Source organism: Saimiri boliviensis, chromosome 2 (genome assembly GCF_048565385.1).
Source record: "Saimiri boliviensis isolate mSaiBol1 chromosome 2, mSaiBol1.pri, whole genome shotgun sequence".
Classification (NCBI taxonomy): Eukaryota; Metazoa; Chordata; class Mammalia; order Primates; family Cebidae; genus Saimiri; species Saimiri boliviensis.
In genome coordinates, this window is record NC_133450.1 from 190129477 (window position 1) to 190143206 (window position 13730).

General features: G+C 49.1%; 1 protein-coding gene across 1 annotated transcript in view; it reads right to left on the reverse strand.

Moving 5' to 3' along the window:
* Window positions 1–13730, reverse strand: part of SHB (SH2 domain containing adaptor protein B) — a 151125-nt gene that overhangs the window by 88877 nt on the left and 48518 nt on the right. Inside the window, exon 2 of the mRNA XM_003940107.4 lies at window positions 8181–8301. Coding sequence (XP_003940156.3) covers window positions 8181–8301 — 121 coding nt within the window. The remainder of the gene's footprint in view (window positions 1–8180; window positions 8302–13730) is intronic.

The window sequence follows — 13730 nt, forward strand, 5'->3', positions numbered from 1 at the left end:
AAAAGGAAAATGTAAATAAAATATGTAGTATGCTAAAAAACGACAGATGTTAAGAAACAACATCAGAGATGGGGGGAGGGGTGGAAATGTAAGAGAAGTAGCCAGAATGCCTCCCTGGGAAGGTCATTTTGAGTCAGGACCTCAAGTGTGGCTTTGCTAGGATGCCATCCAGCATCTGCTTTGTGCAGTGCACTTTGGTCCTGGAGGCTATGCTACTCCTTCCTCTGTGTTCTCCAAGACCAGATTTCTCTCTCTAGTGTAATTTTTCTTAGCTTGCTTTTTACTACAGAAACTGAGTGTTCTCTGGGCCCTTGTCCACCCTCCCCATGTGACAGGAGCACCTGGAGGGCAAGGACCCTCAGCCCACAGCAGGGGTGCTGTCAATGACTCATCTGCTTTCCGTGGCCTGTTCCAGGCCTGCTGCAACTTTCCTGACAACCTGAACGTGCTCAGTGTCAGGGGTCAAAGACAAGAGGGGAGCAGGGGCGAGAGAATAGGAAGCAGCTCCTAGAATGGCCCAGTGGTCGCCATGGAAACCCAGGCTTCCCACTTCCCTCCTGGTCCACAGCTCTGCAGATGAGCACAACTGAGCTGGGTGTGTGAGCCCTGCTGTTTCTTAAGAATCGGAAAGTCATCAGGTGACTAATACAAAATGTATTTACACTTGATCATCTCCTTCCTGTCCGGTAGGTAAGTCATTCTGGTAAATCACAGACCAGCCAGGGAACTCTGCACAGCCCATGACCAAGCCTGCTATCTGTCAGGCAGGAGGATGTGACAACAGATTTCACAACATTTCAAAACAAGGCCCAGGAGCTCCAGAATGGAAGTCAGGAGACTCACCCTGTGGCTTGCTGTTGTGTGAACTTAGCTGGTGCACGCCCCTCTCTGGGCCTCAGGCAAGCAGCATATATGAGGACAAAACCATTGCTCATCAAGGACAGTTTCATCCTGTCATCGTCCAGCTGGGGGAGAGTTGTGATCACCAGGATGAGCTGAGCCTGCTGGTGACTTGGTGGGGAGGGCAGGCCAGGGAGGAGCTTGAAGCCTGCAGAGGGTGAGGCAGCAGGAGAGATGGAAGTGAAGGGGCTCAGGGTACAGGCTTTGGGGAGTAGAGCTGTGCAGGGAGGCAAGTGTGTAGACATGCTGGGAGCAGAGTCCACAGCATTACAGAGCTGGGGCTGGGAAGGGCCTGGACTCAGGACCTAGACAGAAGGCCCTTTGCTTTCTCAACTGTCAGGAGAACATTGCTGCCTGGAACCGGGGGCAGGGCTGATGGCAAACATGAGAGGAAGGCAGAAGTCTCGGGCAGGGTGGCCAGAGGCAGCCTCTTTGACATCCAGGCAAGACTCACAGGCTCCTTTTTCTGTGAAGCATTTGCTGATCTCCAGGAGAGTTCATTCCAGAAGGAGAGAACAGGAGCTCTAGGAAGGGCCTCTAGAGCCAGCTGTCCAGAATGGTATCCTGTCTGTCCTGAGAGGACAGATGGCAGCATGCATGCTAGAACCAGGCCTGACAAGGGGAGCTGGAGAAGGCCAGTGTGATCACAGAAGTGGGGAACCTAAGGGTTTATGAAGTCATCCCAGACCCATGACCTCTCAGAATCCTCCTGACAACCAGTGAAGGAGGAAGAATCTGATTTTAGAGATGAGGGAACTGAAGCCGAGAGAAGGGAAGCAACCAGTCCAAGGTCACATAGCAGGTCAGGGGCAGAGCCAATGCTAGAACCTGTACTTCCTGCCTCCTTTCTCCTGAAACAAAGAGGCCACAATTAGAACACAGTCTTTAATATGATAAACCTCACAATTCTCCCAGAGAGCAAATTGCTACTAGAAGAGGCCAGGCCAGAGGACAAGAAAATATAAAAGAACATACCCTCTTGCCTTTAAAATCGGTCACTGGCTTCATCTGGACAATGCCTACCAGCACAGAGTTAAAAAGGGCAGAAAATCAGTTGTAAGCAAGGAAAATAGCCACATCAGAGCAGGGGGGCTCTATGTGAAATGACTTTCTTTTAATTTCCTCTTATTAGGCTATAAAGTTGATTTAATAATAAAAACATGCTAAGGACTTTTTAATGTGTAATTGCTTACATATTAAAAATTATGTAAAAATGCTTTCAATTAATGCTTAAGGATTCATCCAGTGAGATGACTTTGAACAGTTTTATAAAGGATGCCCAGAGGAAGGGTTAGTCACTCCTAAAAAGGTGGCCTAAGTGACTGTAAATTTCCCAGTTATTCCTCAGACCCTCTAGGGAGCACAGGACAGATGTGAGAGTGTTTTGCCTGTAAGCCAGGACTCCAGAAGGCACTTATTGGTTGTTTTTGCTGCTTATTTAATCTGACACTTGGTATTCTCCTCTGTAAAATGGGGATGATGAACATTCCTACACCTCACAGGCTTGTTTCGAAGATTAAGTGAGCTAATGAATGGAGAGTCCTGGAGCAGTGTCTGGCACACAGGGAAGCCCTTTGCAAAAGCCAGTGTCATGCATGTCACCACCACTCCTTGGGTACCTCTGAGAATTCCTAGGGCTGATGGCCAGTGGAGAGAGGGTCTCAGGTACTGAAACACTCTCTGCCTTTAGGTTAACTTGGGCTTCCAGATGCCAATCAATATCTACATGCTCTTGCCCCGTGAGCTTTTCCTATCATTATCCTATCAAAAGCTTCATCTCCAGCCACTCCTCTCTAGCAACAAGGACCCACGCTCTACGCCTTTCTCAAACTCTCCCCACAGCCTGGGTTGTCTGACTCAGTTCTCGTCATCACCACCTCTCACAACCCACTCTACTTGGATCACCCAAATTGAAAGCCCTTGTTCCTGTCTCTGAACTCTTGGAGAGCCACATGCTCACCTCAGTGCACCCACCACTGACCACTCCAGGTCCATGCCTGTCTGCTTTGTGGATGTTCCTGGAGGGCAGTGGTCGTGTCTACTCCAGTTACTTGGTCCAGGCGCCAACACAGCCTGGCCTGGAGCCCTTGTGATGACCAAGTACACTGCACAGGACCCAGGGACCACCTGCTCTAGCATTGGCAAGGGTGCCACCTACTTCCAGATGGGTGGGGGATCCTATAGGGAGTAACTAGAGAATTCAACAGCACAGTATACCACAGGAAGGACCAAACAGGCCCTCTCGCCCCCAACAACAATCTCATGCACATGTGCAAAGCTTATTTTCCACATGGGCATCAGCATCGCAGGCCCTATTTTACAATGACACCACAGCCCTCAGTGAGCTAAGCACCATCATCACCCAGGCACCCAAATCAACATGATAGGGATCCAGTGCCCTTTGTACTACATCAGCAGGATGCCATGCACCTGGGGACCTTAAGCCTGGAATCAAGACCTAAAGAGGGAAAGAAGGGGTTGTGAAGCAGCCTGATCACTGGCTCAACAGGAGGCGTGGCCTGAGGATTCCAAATACATAGATGCTGAGGCATGAAGAAAACCCAAAAATGCTCTGATTCTTTCTCTTTAAATTATACATGAGGAAACTGAGGCCCAGATGGGCAGCAAGGCATGGAAAAAGGCCAAGACCAGAATTGTATCATGAGAAACGAGTCAAGGAAGATGAAAAGGGGAAAGAGGACTGAACAATAGCCAGGCCAGCAGTGAGAAAGGAAGCTGCCAGCCCTATCCAGACCCGTCCTATTCAGAGTTAGTCTCAGGTGCTATCTTTGTGGGGCTGGTCCTGGGGCTGGTGACTAATGACAGTCACTGTGCTTGAAAGGCAGGTCACAGTGAATCATGGCATCCTGGGAGCTCAGGGTTAATGTAGACCTCAGAAGTGGCTTGAGACAGCCACCCATCTGAGACTGAACTCCGTTTCATGTCACTGCCCAATACTGGCTGTCTTGCTTCTGCTTTGACACCTGTAAGGATGGGCAGCTCACTGGTTTACAAGACAGCTTCACATTTAATAAGTGGGTTTTAAAAAAAAAATCTCAAAAGGATCATAACTTTTCTGAGCCTCAGTTTCCCTACCTATAAAAAAGAAAGCTTAAGCCAGGTCACTAGATCTCCAACTAGGTTCCATAGAGCTAAAGGATTTAAGGAGACACCCCCAGAGATACTGCTGGGGTGAGAGAGGCGATAGGGATGGCAAGTGAGGCCCAGGCAATTGGGCTCTGAGGTTTGTGAAGGGCTGAGCATCCATCTTGGAGCCAGAACATATTTCTGCAGCTGACACAAACTAGAGCCCATGGAGAGGATGAGCTGAGACATTCAGAGGGCAGGAGTGAGAGGAGCCCCTGGGAGAAACTGGCTTACTTCCCCAGGCCCTCCATCCTAGTTACAGGCCACAGAGCTGGGCCACGCTCCTCACCACCTGCTGCATGGAGCCGAGGGACACAGACGACAAAACCTCATCAGTGAATCATTGCCCAAGCTGGCTGTGCTGGGGAATCTGAAGATCAAACTGCAGTGCACCAGGGCTGGGTTGGCCCTGGAAAGAATGCCCCAAATGATGGTTCAAACAGGCTAGAAAGTCAGCCCCATCACTGACTTACTAGCTGGGATGTCTTGGGCTAGTTTCTTTATCTCTCTGTGCCTTGGTTTCTCCACTGGTCAAGTGGGGCAGCCTACACTCCAAAGGGTAATGGTGAGGACCCAGTTAAGAACTGACATCAAGTGCTGTAAGCAAGTACTAGAGCGCTTACCAGCTGCCTCCCTGTTGTTATGATCACTGGCCCATCCTTCCATACATAAGTGAAAATGAGGGCATACAACGTGCTGCCCATCGTCACACAGCCAGTTAGCGGCCCAAAGCGGCTAGAAGCACTAATGACTGCCCGCTCTGAGGCTACTGCCTTGCAGGGGACAACCGAGGTCCCTGGGTCATTCAGGTGGAAAGTGGCCATCCCAGATCTGCTTGACTCCAGCCCAGGCTCCTCCTGCACAGGTACATCATCTGCATTACAGAGAGGGGACAGCCTTCTTGTCAGCATTACACTTACTGTTTCAAGATGCAGCCCTGTAACTACAAGTTACATGCACACACACATAAAATGTAATATCATCTAAAAAGGGTCACTCTAAAAGGTTTAACTTTTTCCATGTCACTCCCACTCCACTGCCTTCATCAGTATCACCCTCTCTTCCACCACCATCTCCCCCTCAAAGAGCTTCATGTCAGCTCTGCAAGCCTACTGGAGCATCTACGCAACAATGGCTCATCCTAGCCCACATCCAGCCCTGCCATCAATCACTGGGGTGATGCCACAAAGAATTACACACAAATAATTCTGAGTCAAGGGGAGGTGCAGCAAGGATTATTACAACCAGAAAACATCCCTTTTAATCACCTGTATTCTGAAAAACAAGAAATGTGGGTAAACTTGGGCATAGCTGCCAAGCTAGGATGCAAACACAGAGCAGCATATGCTAGAATGCCTCTTTGGAAAGAAAATGCATGAGGTCTTAACAGGTTCCTGGCTAAATCAAACTGCCCTGCCTTGGACTTGACCCTGTGGGGTGTGCCCTCATTAAAAAGTCAAAGTTGGCCAGGTACAGTGGTTCATGCCTGTAATCCCAGCACTTTACGAAGCCAAGGTGGGAGGCCACCCTAGAAGACACAGTGAGACCCCGTCTCTACTAAAACTACAAGAAAATTAGCCTCGCAAGGTGGCATATTCTTGTGGTCTAAACGACGAGAGGCTGAGGCAGGAGGACTGCTTGAGCCTGGGAGGTGGAGGTTGCAGTGAGCCAAGATTGTACCACTGTACTCCAGCCTGGGCAACAGGGCAAGACCTTGTCTCAAAAACAAAAAAAAAAGAAAGAAAAAAAAAAGCTGAAGTCCCTCAGGTCATTTCTACCCAAATGAACAGTTACTCACCTTTGAGGTCTTCAACAGCACCCAGTAGGGGACTCTGGCTCCATTCCTAAGGCACCAGGCAGGGGAAAACCCTCCACGAGGTCGGGCTCCCAGCAGATTCCCTCTCCCATCCCCCTTCATTCCCGAGTCTGGACTCCTATAACAACATCCTGCCTGTGGCTCCGAGGGACCTCCAGCCCCTGTGCCATGTTCTGCACTCAGATTGAGCCACTTACTTCCATTGATGCAACTCCAGGAAAGGAGCTGAACTTCTCAGTTTCCCTCAGCTGTAAAATGGGACATGTCCTTTGAAGAGATATCAGGAGACTTAATGAGGGTATATGTAAAAGTGCTCAGCATGGAGTCTGGTCCCTGAAAGAGGATCCTGCCATTTCTTCATGTCTAGGATGCCCGAGCATCTGACACTAATACTACACTTCCTTCAGTACCCAAAGTTTGCAAAGCACAGGCCATACTTTGTACTTTGCCATCAATTCATTGTGTGTCCTCAATCAAGTCTCTGTCCCTCCCTAACCTCAGTTTCCCCATCTGTAAAATGTGGCTGTTAGGTTGAGATCTCAATGATCCCTCCCCACCCTGACATTCTGAACACGACCCAAAGTCACTGCTGTAACCACTACCCCTTTAAGTTGGAGCCAACGCCTGCTGAATGCAAGATTGACAGAGCTGCAGGGAGGTGCAGGCCACAGACCAAGGGCTGGAGCTGGTCCTGGGCCTTCCTCGGAGCTGGTGTCTCACCAGGCCTGGTGGAGGGGATGGGATGCGTTGGCTGTGGTTATCGCAGGGCCCAGGTATGCATACACAGCTGTGGCAAGAACTCACGGAGCCAGCCAGCTTCCCCAAGGGTAAGATAGCAGGCTGCCTTCCCTTGGGACCCTGGCACTGAACACAAGCTCAGCTCTTAGCCTCTTGCTGCCCACTGAGGCTGCTTTGCCAGAGGAGATTAGAAAGACAGGACTGAGTGCGAAGGAAACCCTCCAGAAGGCTGCACCTAAGTCCCTCTGGTCTATTGCCCTCTATGCTGCCCCTCACAAAGTGGCCAAGAGTTCTGGAGGCCACGATGGTGATCAAAGAATCTCCTTCCATGAACAGGAGGAGCAGGAGACAGAGAACAGCAGAGGCAGAGCCCACAAAGTGCACCCAGATCCTTCAATAATCAACCTGCATGGGCTCCACAGTCCAATAAGCTGACATTGGACATGGACCCAACAACAAAACCCTAGACAAATAAGTAATAAGAGGGTCACAGAAAGAGGTATCTGTATCCCAAGTCCCCAGATATACAGGGTACCAATTCGGTAGGCCTCCAAAGCCAGGGAGGCCCCAACTTGCTCCTAGCCACTTTCTTGCACCCTGCAGCACAATGTGTTGATGTGCCCCAGTTCATGGCCCTGCCTATGTGAGGTCACAGGGGCCAGCCCACACGGCTGCCCTCTTGAGCCAGGAGAAGCCACAACAGGGGTTTCCCTTTTGTTTGTGACCTTCCCCCAATCCTGCCTACAAGATGACTGATGTCTGATAACACTTTACTCCTTAATGATCCTCCAAGTGTTGTATTATCTTGGCTAAAATACGCCCCCCCGGGTGCTGAATGCCCAGTCACGTTCTTCTTGACTCCACATAATTGCTTTGACAAGGTTTTGTCATCAAGGGCCAACAGGAAAGCAGCCACTGGAGGGAACATATCCATGCTTCCTGTAACCCTGTCATGTAGAACAGGGTTCTTTATGCTGCTTCCAGCTCCAAAACAAAGATTTCTGGGTATGTGGCCAGAAGGGAACGTCTCCATGCTTCCTGTAACCCTGTCATGTAGACCAGGGTTCTTTATGCTGCTTCCAACTCCAAAACAAAGATTTCTTGGTATGTGGCCAGAAATAATTTTGTCTCTACTAGTAATCTGGTCAGCTCTCTTCTACTAAGCAATGAAAGCCAGGTGACCCAACCTGCTTCCCTTTTTGCCCTGCCTAGTAGGAAGCTCCAAGTAAAGTTCCATGTCTCAAATGCTATATCTTTCTTCACTCAGAAATTTCTAATAAAAGTACTTTTTCTCCCTCTTCTCCCCACTTACTTCTTGGCCCCTACCTTTGGTTAACTGTATACGATATCCTTGTATCTGAACTATTGTGGTGCCCTGCCAATTTTTTTTCCAAATATAGGTGAAACATAAGCAGGTAAATCATGGGAAAGATTTAATACAGCACTGCTCCCACCTACCACCTTGAAAGCACACACCATGCCCCCACTGAAGCTAACTGGGGACCACCTAGCAGTGCCTTCACTTCCTCTTTCTTCCCTCCTGCTGAGCCATAAGCCCCTGTGCTGCAGCTCCACTTACCTGTCATGATCCTCTGCGCCTCATAGGGCTCCATGTAGCCAGCACTCTCCCCCTTTCCTGCTTTGCTCTTGAGATCATTCTTGGCATCAAAGGGATCTGAGTAGTCATCTGCTATGGTCACCTGCAAGGAGGAAGATGGCGGGTGTGAGTCCACCTTTGGCTTTTTTGTTTCACATCTTTTCACAGCTATGCTTTGAGCCTCAGCTAGATGAGCAAGGAGAGGTAGGGAAGGCAGGAACCAAAGCCGACATCCGGACTCAGGGAGCTCCACATCTCATAGGGCTGACGAATGGGACCCACACTGGCAGGGCTCCACCAAGGGGAAGGCCCTCTGAGCTGGTGCATGCCTGGCCCGCTCCGGGCACAGTGAGGTGAGAACAGAAGGGCATCTGGTGGAGGTAACAACGTACACTAAACATGGAGGCAAGAACCTGGAGGGCATCCTCAGGGAATGTGAGTTGCTCGGCTTAATGGAATGGAAGTGGAGGCAAAATTGGAAACGAGATCTCAGAAAGCCTAGAAATGCTGACGAGCCCCTGGTGCTGGCTGAAGCACAGAAGAGTTTGTCTAGAGATAATTAGCTCGGCATTCCAATTCCCCAAACCTGGAAGACAACCACGCCTTGGGTCATCAGACAACAATCTGGTGAGATAAACGTACTATAAAGATCACTGTAGCCCCAGACAGGCCAAATAAAAACATAAAAGCAGCCCAAGGATGGACAGACAGACAGTCAGGGCCATAAAGGACCCTAGAAACAACAAACACAAAGGCCCCTGGACAACACAGGGAAACTGAGGTCCAGTGTGAGCAGAGGCTTGGTCAGATCTTCCTCCTCCCAGGGCCCCTGCCTAACCTCCCCACTTGTCTGTATTCCAGAACACGTCCCTGCCTCTTCTCCCCAGAGAAAAATTCTACAACTCACAAAGAGTGAGTCACCTGGGGGTGGGGGGAACTCCCATGAGAAGCTGAGTGTCTGGGATTCTAACACTTCAGAGACCACGATTCCACAGTTTCCCTGGAGAAAAGTAAAAATTCTCGATTGGAGGCTCCAATTAAACGTGGCCACTATTCCTCCTCCTTTTTACTTCCTAACCTTTAGGAGGGGCACAGAACCCACCTAATCCATGCCCCTCTCATGTAACCCCGCTTCATCACAAACTTGCCCTGGGACTTCCCTCTTGCCCTCTTTGGTCACATTATCTGGCGAAGTCCAAGCCCTCAGCCAGCACCAACCGGCTGCTTCTCTTGGGAAGGGGTAGGTTAGTGTTCCTCTCAACCCTTTGGGTTACATGAATTGTTATTTAAATTGTGGGTTTAATTAGAAACCACAGGAGCCTGCTCTCTCTCCCAGTTCCTGGAATGTAAGGCATTTGAGGGGCCTGCAAACTCATGGGAAGGGAAAATCCCCCTTTGTCTGCCTGGTAAATGGCAGCTTGTCGCAGCCACCCTGGTAGGGTGAGTGAGTGACCACCAGCTGCCCGGAATGTGGTGCCGGAGGAGGGACAGCAGGCGGCAGCTCTGTCCCTGGCAAGTGGCTGGAGGCCAACAGGAGGTTTAGCACACAGCAGTTACTGCTCCCCAAGCAAGAGAAGCTCATCAGTGAAAACTGAAGCCCAGAGTGCCCAGCACTAGAGCATCTACGGATCCCGCTGCCCCTACTCAACCGCTTTCTCCATGGCTGTGGGTCAGGCTCTGAGTCGCAGTGGGGGTGGCTTCCAGATGCTGACGTTGTAATGGCAGCCTTTCTTGAGACCCACTGAGCTCAAATGACACCAGGCTGGAGAAAGAAGGGGTGGGAGAGAGCTAGGCCTTACAATGTCTTTCATTTGTTATTTCTACTGTACCATTTGCAGAACACATTAGGGAGAAAATTATACATATGAACTGCTGTCAAACAAAACAGTTCAGACACTGGTCAGGTGCAGAGTTTTGTATCTCAGAGTTCAAAAGGGGCCAGACATCCAAATGGTGAAAATGTAGCTGTTGTGGATGACATCTAATCTCATTTCTATTGTCCCAGACTTCCTCACTGTCTCATTTCAACATCAACATCCTTCATCTACTCTGCAATAAGAAGGGGAAGCCTTTTTTCCCCTGGAAAAAATCATTTTGGGGGGATTTGCTCGTGGGGTGGGAGAGGCAGTTGGGTTCCAGTCTCCATGGTAATCTAGAAATCGCCATTCCAGCTCTCAGAAGTGTTCCGTAATTTGCAAACACAGAGGTTTGCAGGATATAAACTAAATCTTTGCTTGCCCTGGGACAGGAGTTCTGGAAGGCCTGTGATTCAGTAAGTGCTACCTATATTTTCTAATTAAAATGAGATCTGAGCTCAGGCTGTCACGGAGCTGCCTGCTCTGCTTACTTCCGTTTCAATAAGAATTTACAAATCCTAAAACCAGGAAAAGCCCTTGGTCTCTGATGACATATGGTTCCAGTTATACCTGCTGATAGTTGAAAATCTTTCCATTAAAAAAAAGAGGTCTAGAATTCTGTTAGTATAAGAAGCAAATCGGAAAGTTCCTAAAATGTATATTTAATCAATTCGCTTTTAAACTTCAAAGTGAGGTTGGTGGAGAAAAAGAAACTTGAGGTTTGAGCAACCTGAAACTTGGCAAACACTACACTGAACTATATGACCTTTTGCAAAATCATGTCCTAGTTTTGGGAATAAAAATTCAACCAGGTGTTAGGAAAGTTGAGAGGCAGTCAGCCAGAGTGCCCTGTGAACTACCAGAGGCCCCAGCCACCAGGACCGGGCAGTGTGACGACTGTCCAAGCTGCCTGGGGCTCATTGCAAGTCCAGATGGCCAGGCAGGAGGTTTGCTGCTTTTCTGAGCTAAAAGAAAGGGAATGAGTTTTCTCCAGATGTAAGATTGGATTGCTGATGAGACTGATTTTGCTTTGCTTTAAAACTTCCCAGTTAGTGGACAATTCCTGTACATCTAACTGAACAATTCAACCAAAAGGGAGCCAGCCGGGACTCCTCTGCAGGCCAGACCACCTGGGTACACAAGAAGCTTTCCTTTGATTCTGATCTCAGATTGCCAGAGACCTGGCAGCCACAAAGTCAGAGCTGAGCACTAGCAGAAAAAACAGCTGTAGAGTGCTGCTGCTTAGCCAGTGAGCCACATCTTCTTTTGTTTGCTTGGCCTCTGGGGATGAGTGCTAAACCCCAGACAAGCATCTTTCTTGCTTTCAGACAAAACTACAGACCCCAGGTCAGCCCAAAGCCCCTAAAGGGCTTCCATAGGCTTGTCCTCCCAGAGACCTGCTCTAGCTTCCCCTTGTTTTCCACAGGGCCCACTGCAGCTCAGAGGGCAGGGCACTGTCACAGTCACCTAGCAAACCAGCAGTGCCCTGGGGGTGGCTTCTCCACGCCTCCTCTCTGTAACGCACACACTGCTGGGGCCCCTCTGTTTTTATCTTGGGAGCTTCGCTTTGTGATAGGAAGTAGTCTGCAGCTGCTCATCTCCAAAGGAAAGGACTAGAGGAAGGTGGGTGTTGCCCCTTGGCCACGCTTCCCTGTGCACTGGTGAGTTTCAGTTGCTTTTGTGGAACAGCTACACTTGGGTGCAGAATTGGGTCCTCTCCACATGCTCAGTGGAAATGTACTTTGGTGGAGACACTTAGAAGGGTTAACTTTGGGCAGAATTCATTAAAATCCTCAAATGCACCTAGTTTGACCCAGCAATTTAACTTCTCAGTACTTATTCCCAAATGTGCACTAGGGTCCATGGGCAAGGATGCTGCCTGAAGTAATCATGAGAAACCACCCGAAACTGCTACATCCATCAACAGGGGAACCACCGCTAAATAAACTGTGCTAGTTCCATACGATGTAACATTATGCAGTAGGCTGGGGAAAAAAAAAAAAAAGCAATTGCTCTGCGTGAGCTGGCATAGCGCTCCACGACATAACTCTGAATGGAATGCAAGCAAGCTGTAGAATGATAAACACAACATGATACCTACTTATGAAAAACAAAACAGGAACCTGTATCTCTATTAAGTTAAAGAAAAGCTCTGGGAGACATACACTCCAAACTGACTCCCCTTTGGGGAGGGGGGAAGGACTCATAATGAGGTGCTTAGGGGAAGTCAAAAGAAGACCTACTTCTCTGTAATGTTAAAACATTTTCTAACAAGGAGAACATATTCGTGTACTATATGCAAAACTAAACTTGCTTAAAAGCACTCCTCTTCCACAGATTATTTTTGGTATAGTAGACAGACTGTTTCCCAAACTTGCCTGAAGACAGGAACGGCCTGGAATGCTTGTTAAGGAAACAGATTCCTAGCCCCAATAATCTGTATTTTAACAAGCAGTCCAGGTGATCCTTATCAGGAAAGCTTAGGAAACAATAAGCTAGAGCCAGCACCCTTCCCTACCGGTCTAGAGGCAAGCCTCTAGACATTACTCTGGAATTTCCCTTTGCCCAGGTATTGCTTAGCCCTATTCATTGAAGTGAAACAAGAAGTTTGTGTTAACTGCTGCCCTTTTGCTTTCTTCCCTGGGGGTCAACTGGAGAAAGAGGGGACCCAACATGCCATCTCCAAGATCGAAGATGTGGAGGAAATGGCAACCTCTCTGCAATCATGTAGGCTGGCTCCACATTTGGCCTGTGCAGGGGGAGAGGGCTACCAAAATCTCACAAGTCACCACTAAAGAACTCTCTCGGGGGGGTCCCCAATAACCTATGGAAATAAAAAACTAAAAAGAAATAAAGACTTCTGCCCTACCCCTACCCCAAAAGGGAAGGAGTGCGGGGCAGCCCAACAGTGATCCTAGCCCCGAGGGTGTGTAAGGCAAGGCTCTCTGTTTTAAACCCACAACAGCTTTCAGGCCAAGGCCACTTTGCTCTCAACAAACCAGCTCCAGGAAGGACTGCTGGCAGTGCCAAAAGGAGCCAATGCAGAAGTGCAAAGGGAATCCCTGCTGAAATTGCTCAAAAGAATGATGAGGCATGGCCGGGCGCAGTGGCTCACTCGTGTAATCCCAGAACTTTGGGAGGCTGAGGCAGGTGAATCACCTGAGGTCAAGAGTTCAAGACCAGCCTGACCAACATGGAGAAACCCTGTCTCTACTAAAAAAAACCCAAAAATATTAGCCAGGTATAGTGGCACATGCCTGTAATCCCAGCTACTGGGGAGGCTGAAGCAGGAGAATCACTTGAACTTGGGAGGCGGAGGCTGTGGTAAGCTGAGATCGTGCCATTGCACTCCAGCCTGGGCAACAAGAGTTAAACTCCATCTCAATAAAAAAAGAATGATGAGGCTGGGCATGGTGGCTCATGCCTGTAATCCCAGCACTTTGAGAGGCCAAGGCAGGCAGATCACCTGAGGTCAGGAGTTCAAGACAAAGCCTGGCCAACATATAGTGAAATCCCATCTCTACTAAAAAATACAAAATTAGCTGGGCATGGTGGCGCATGCCTGTAGTCCCAGCTACTTGGGAAGCTGAGGCAGAAGAATTGCTTGAACCCTGGAGGCGGAGGTTGCAGTGAACCAAGATCGTGCCACTGCATACCAGCCTGGGCAACACAGTGA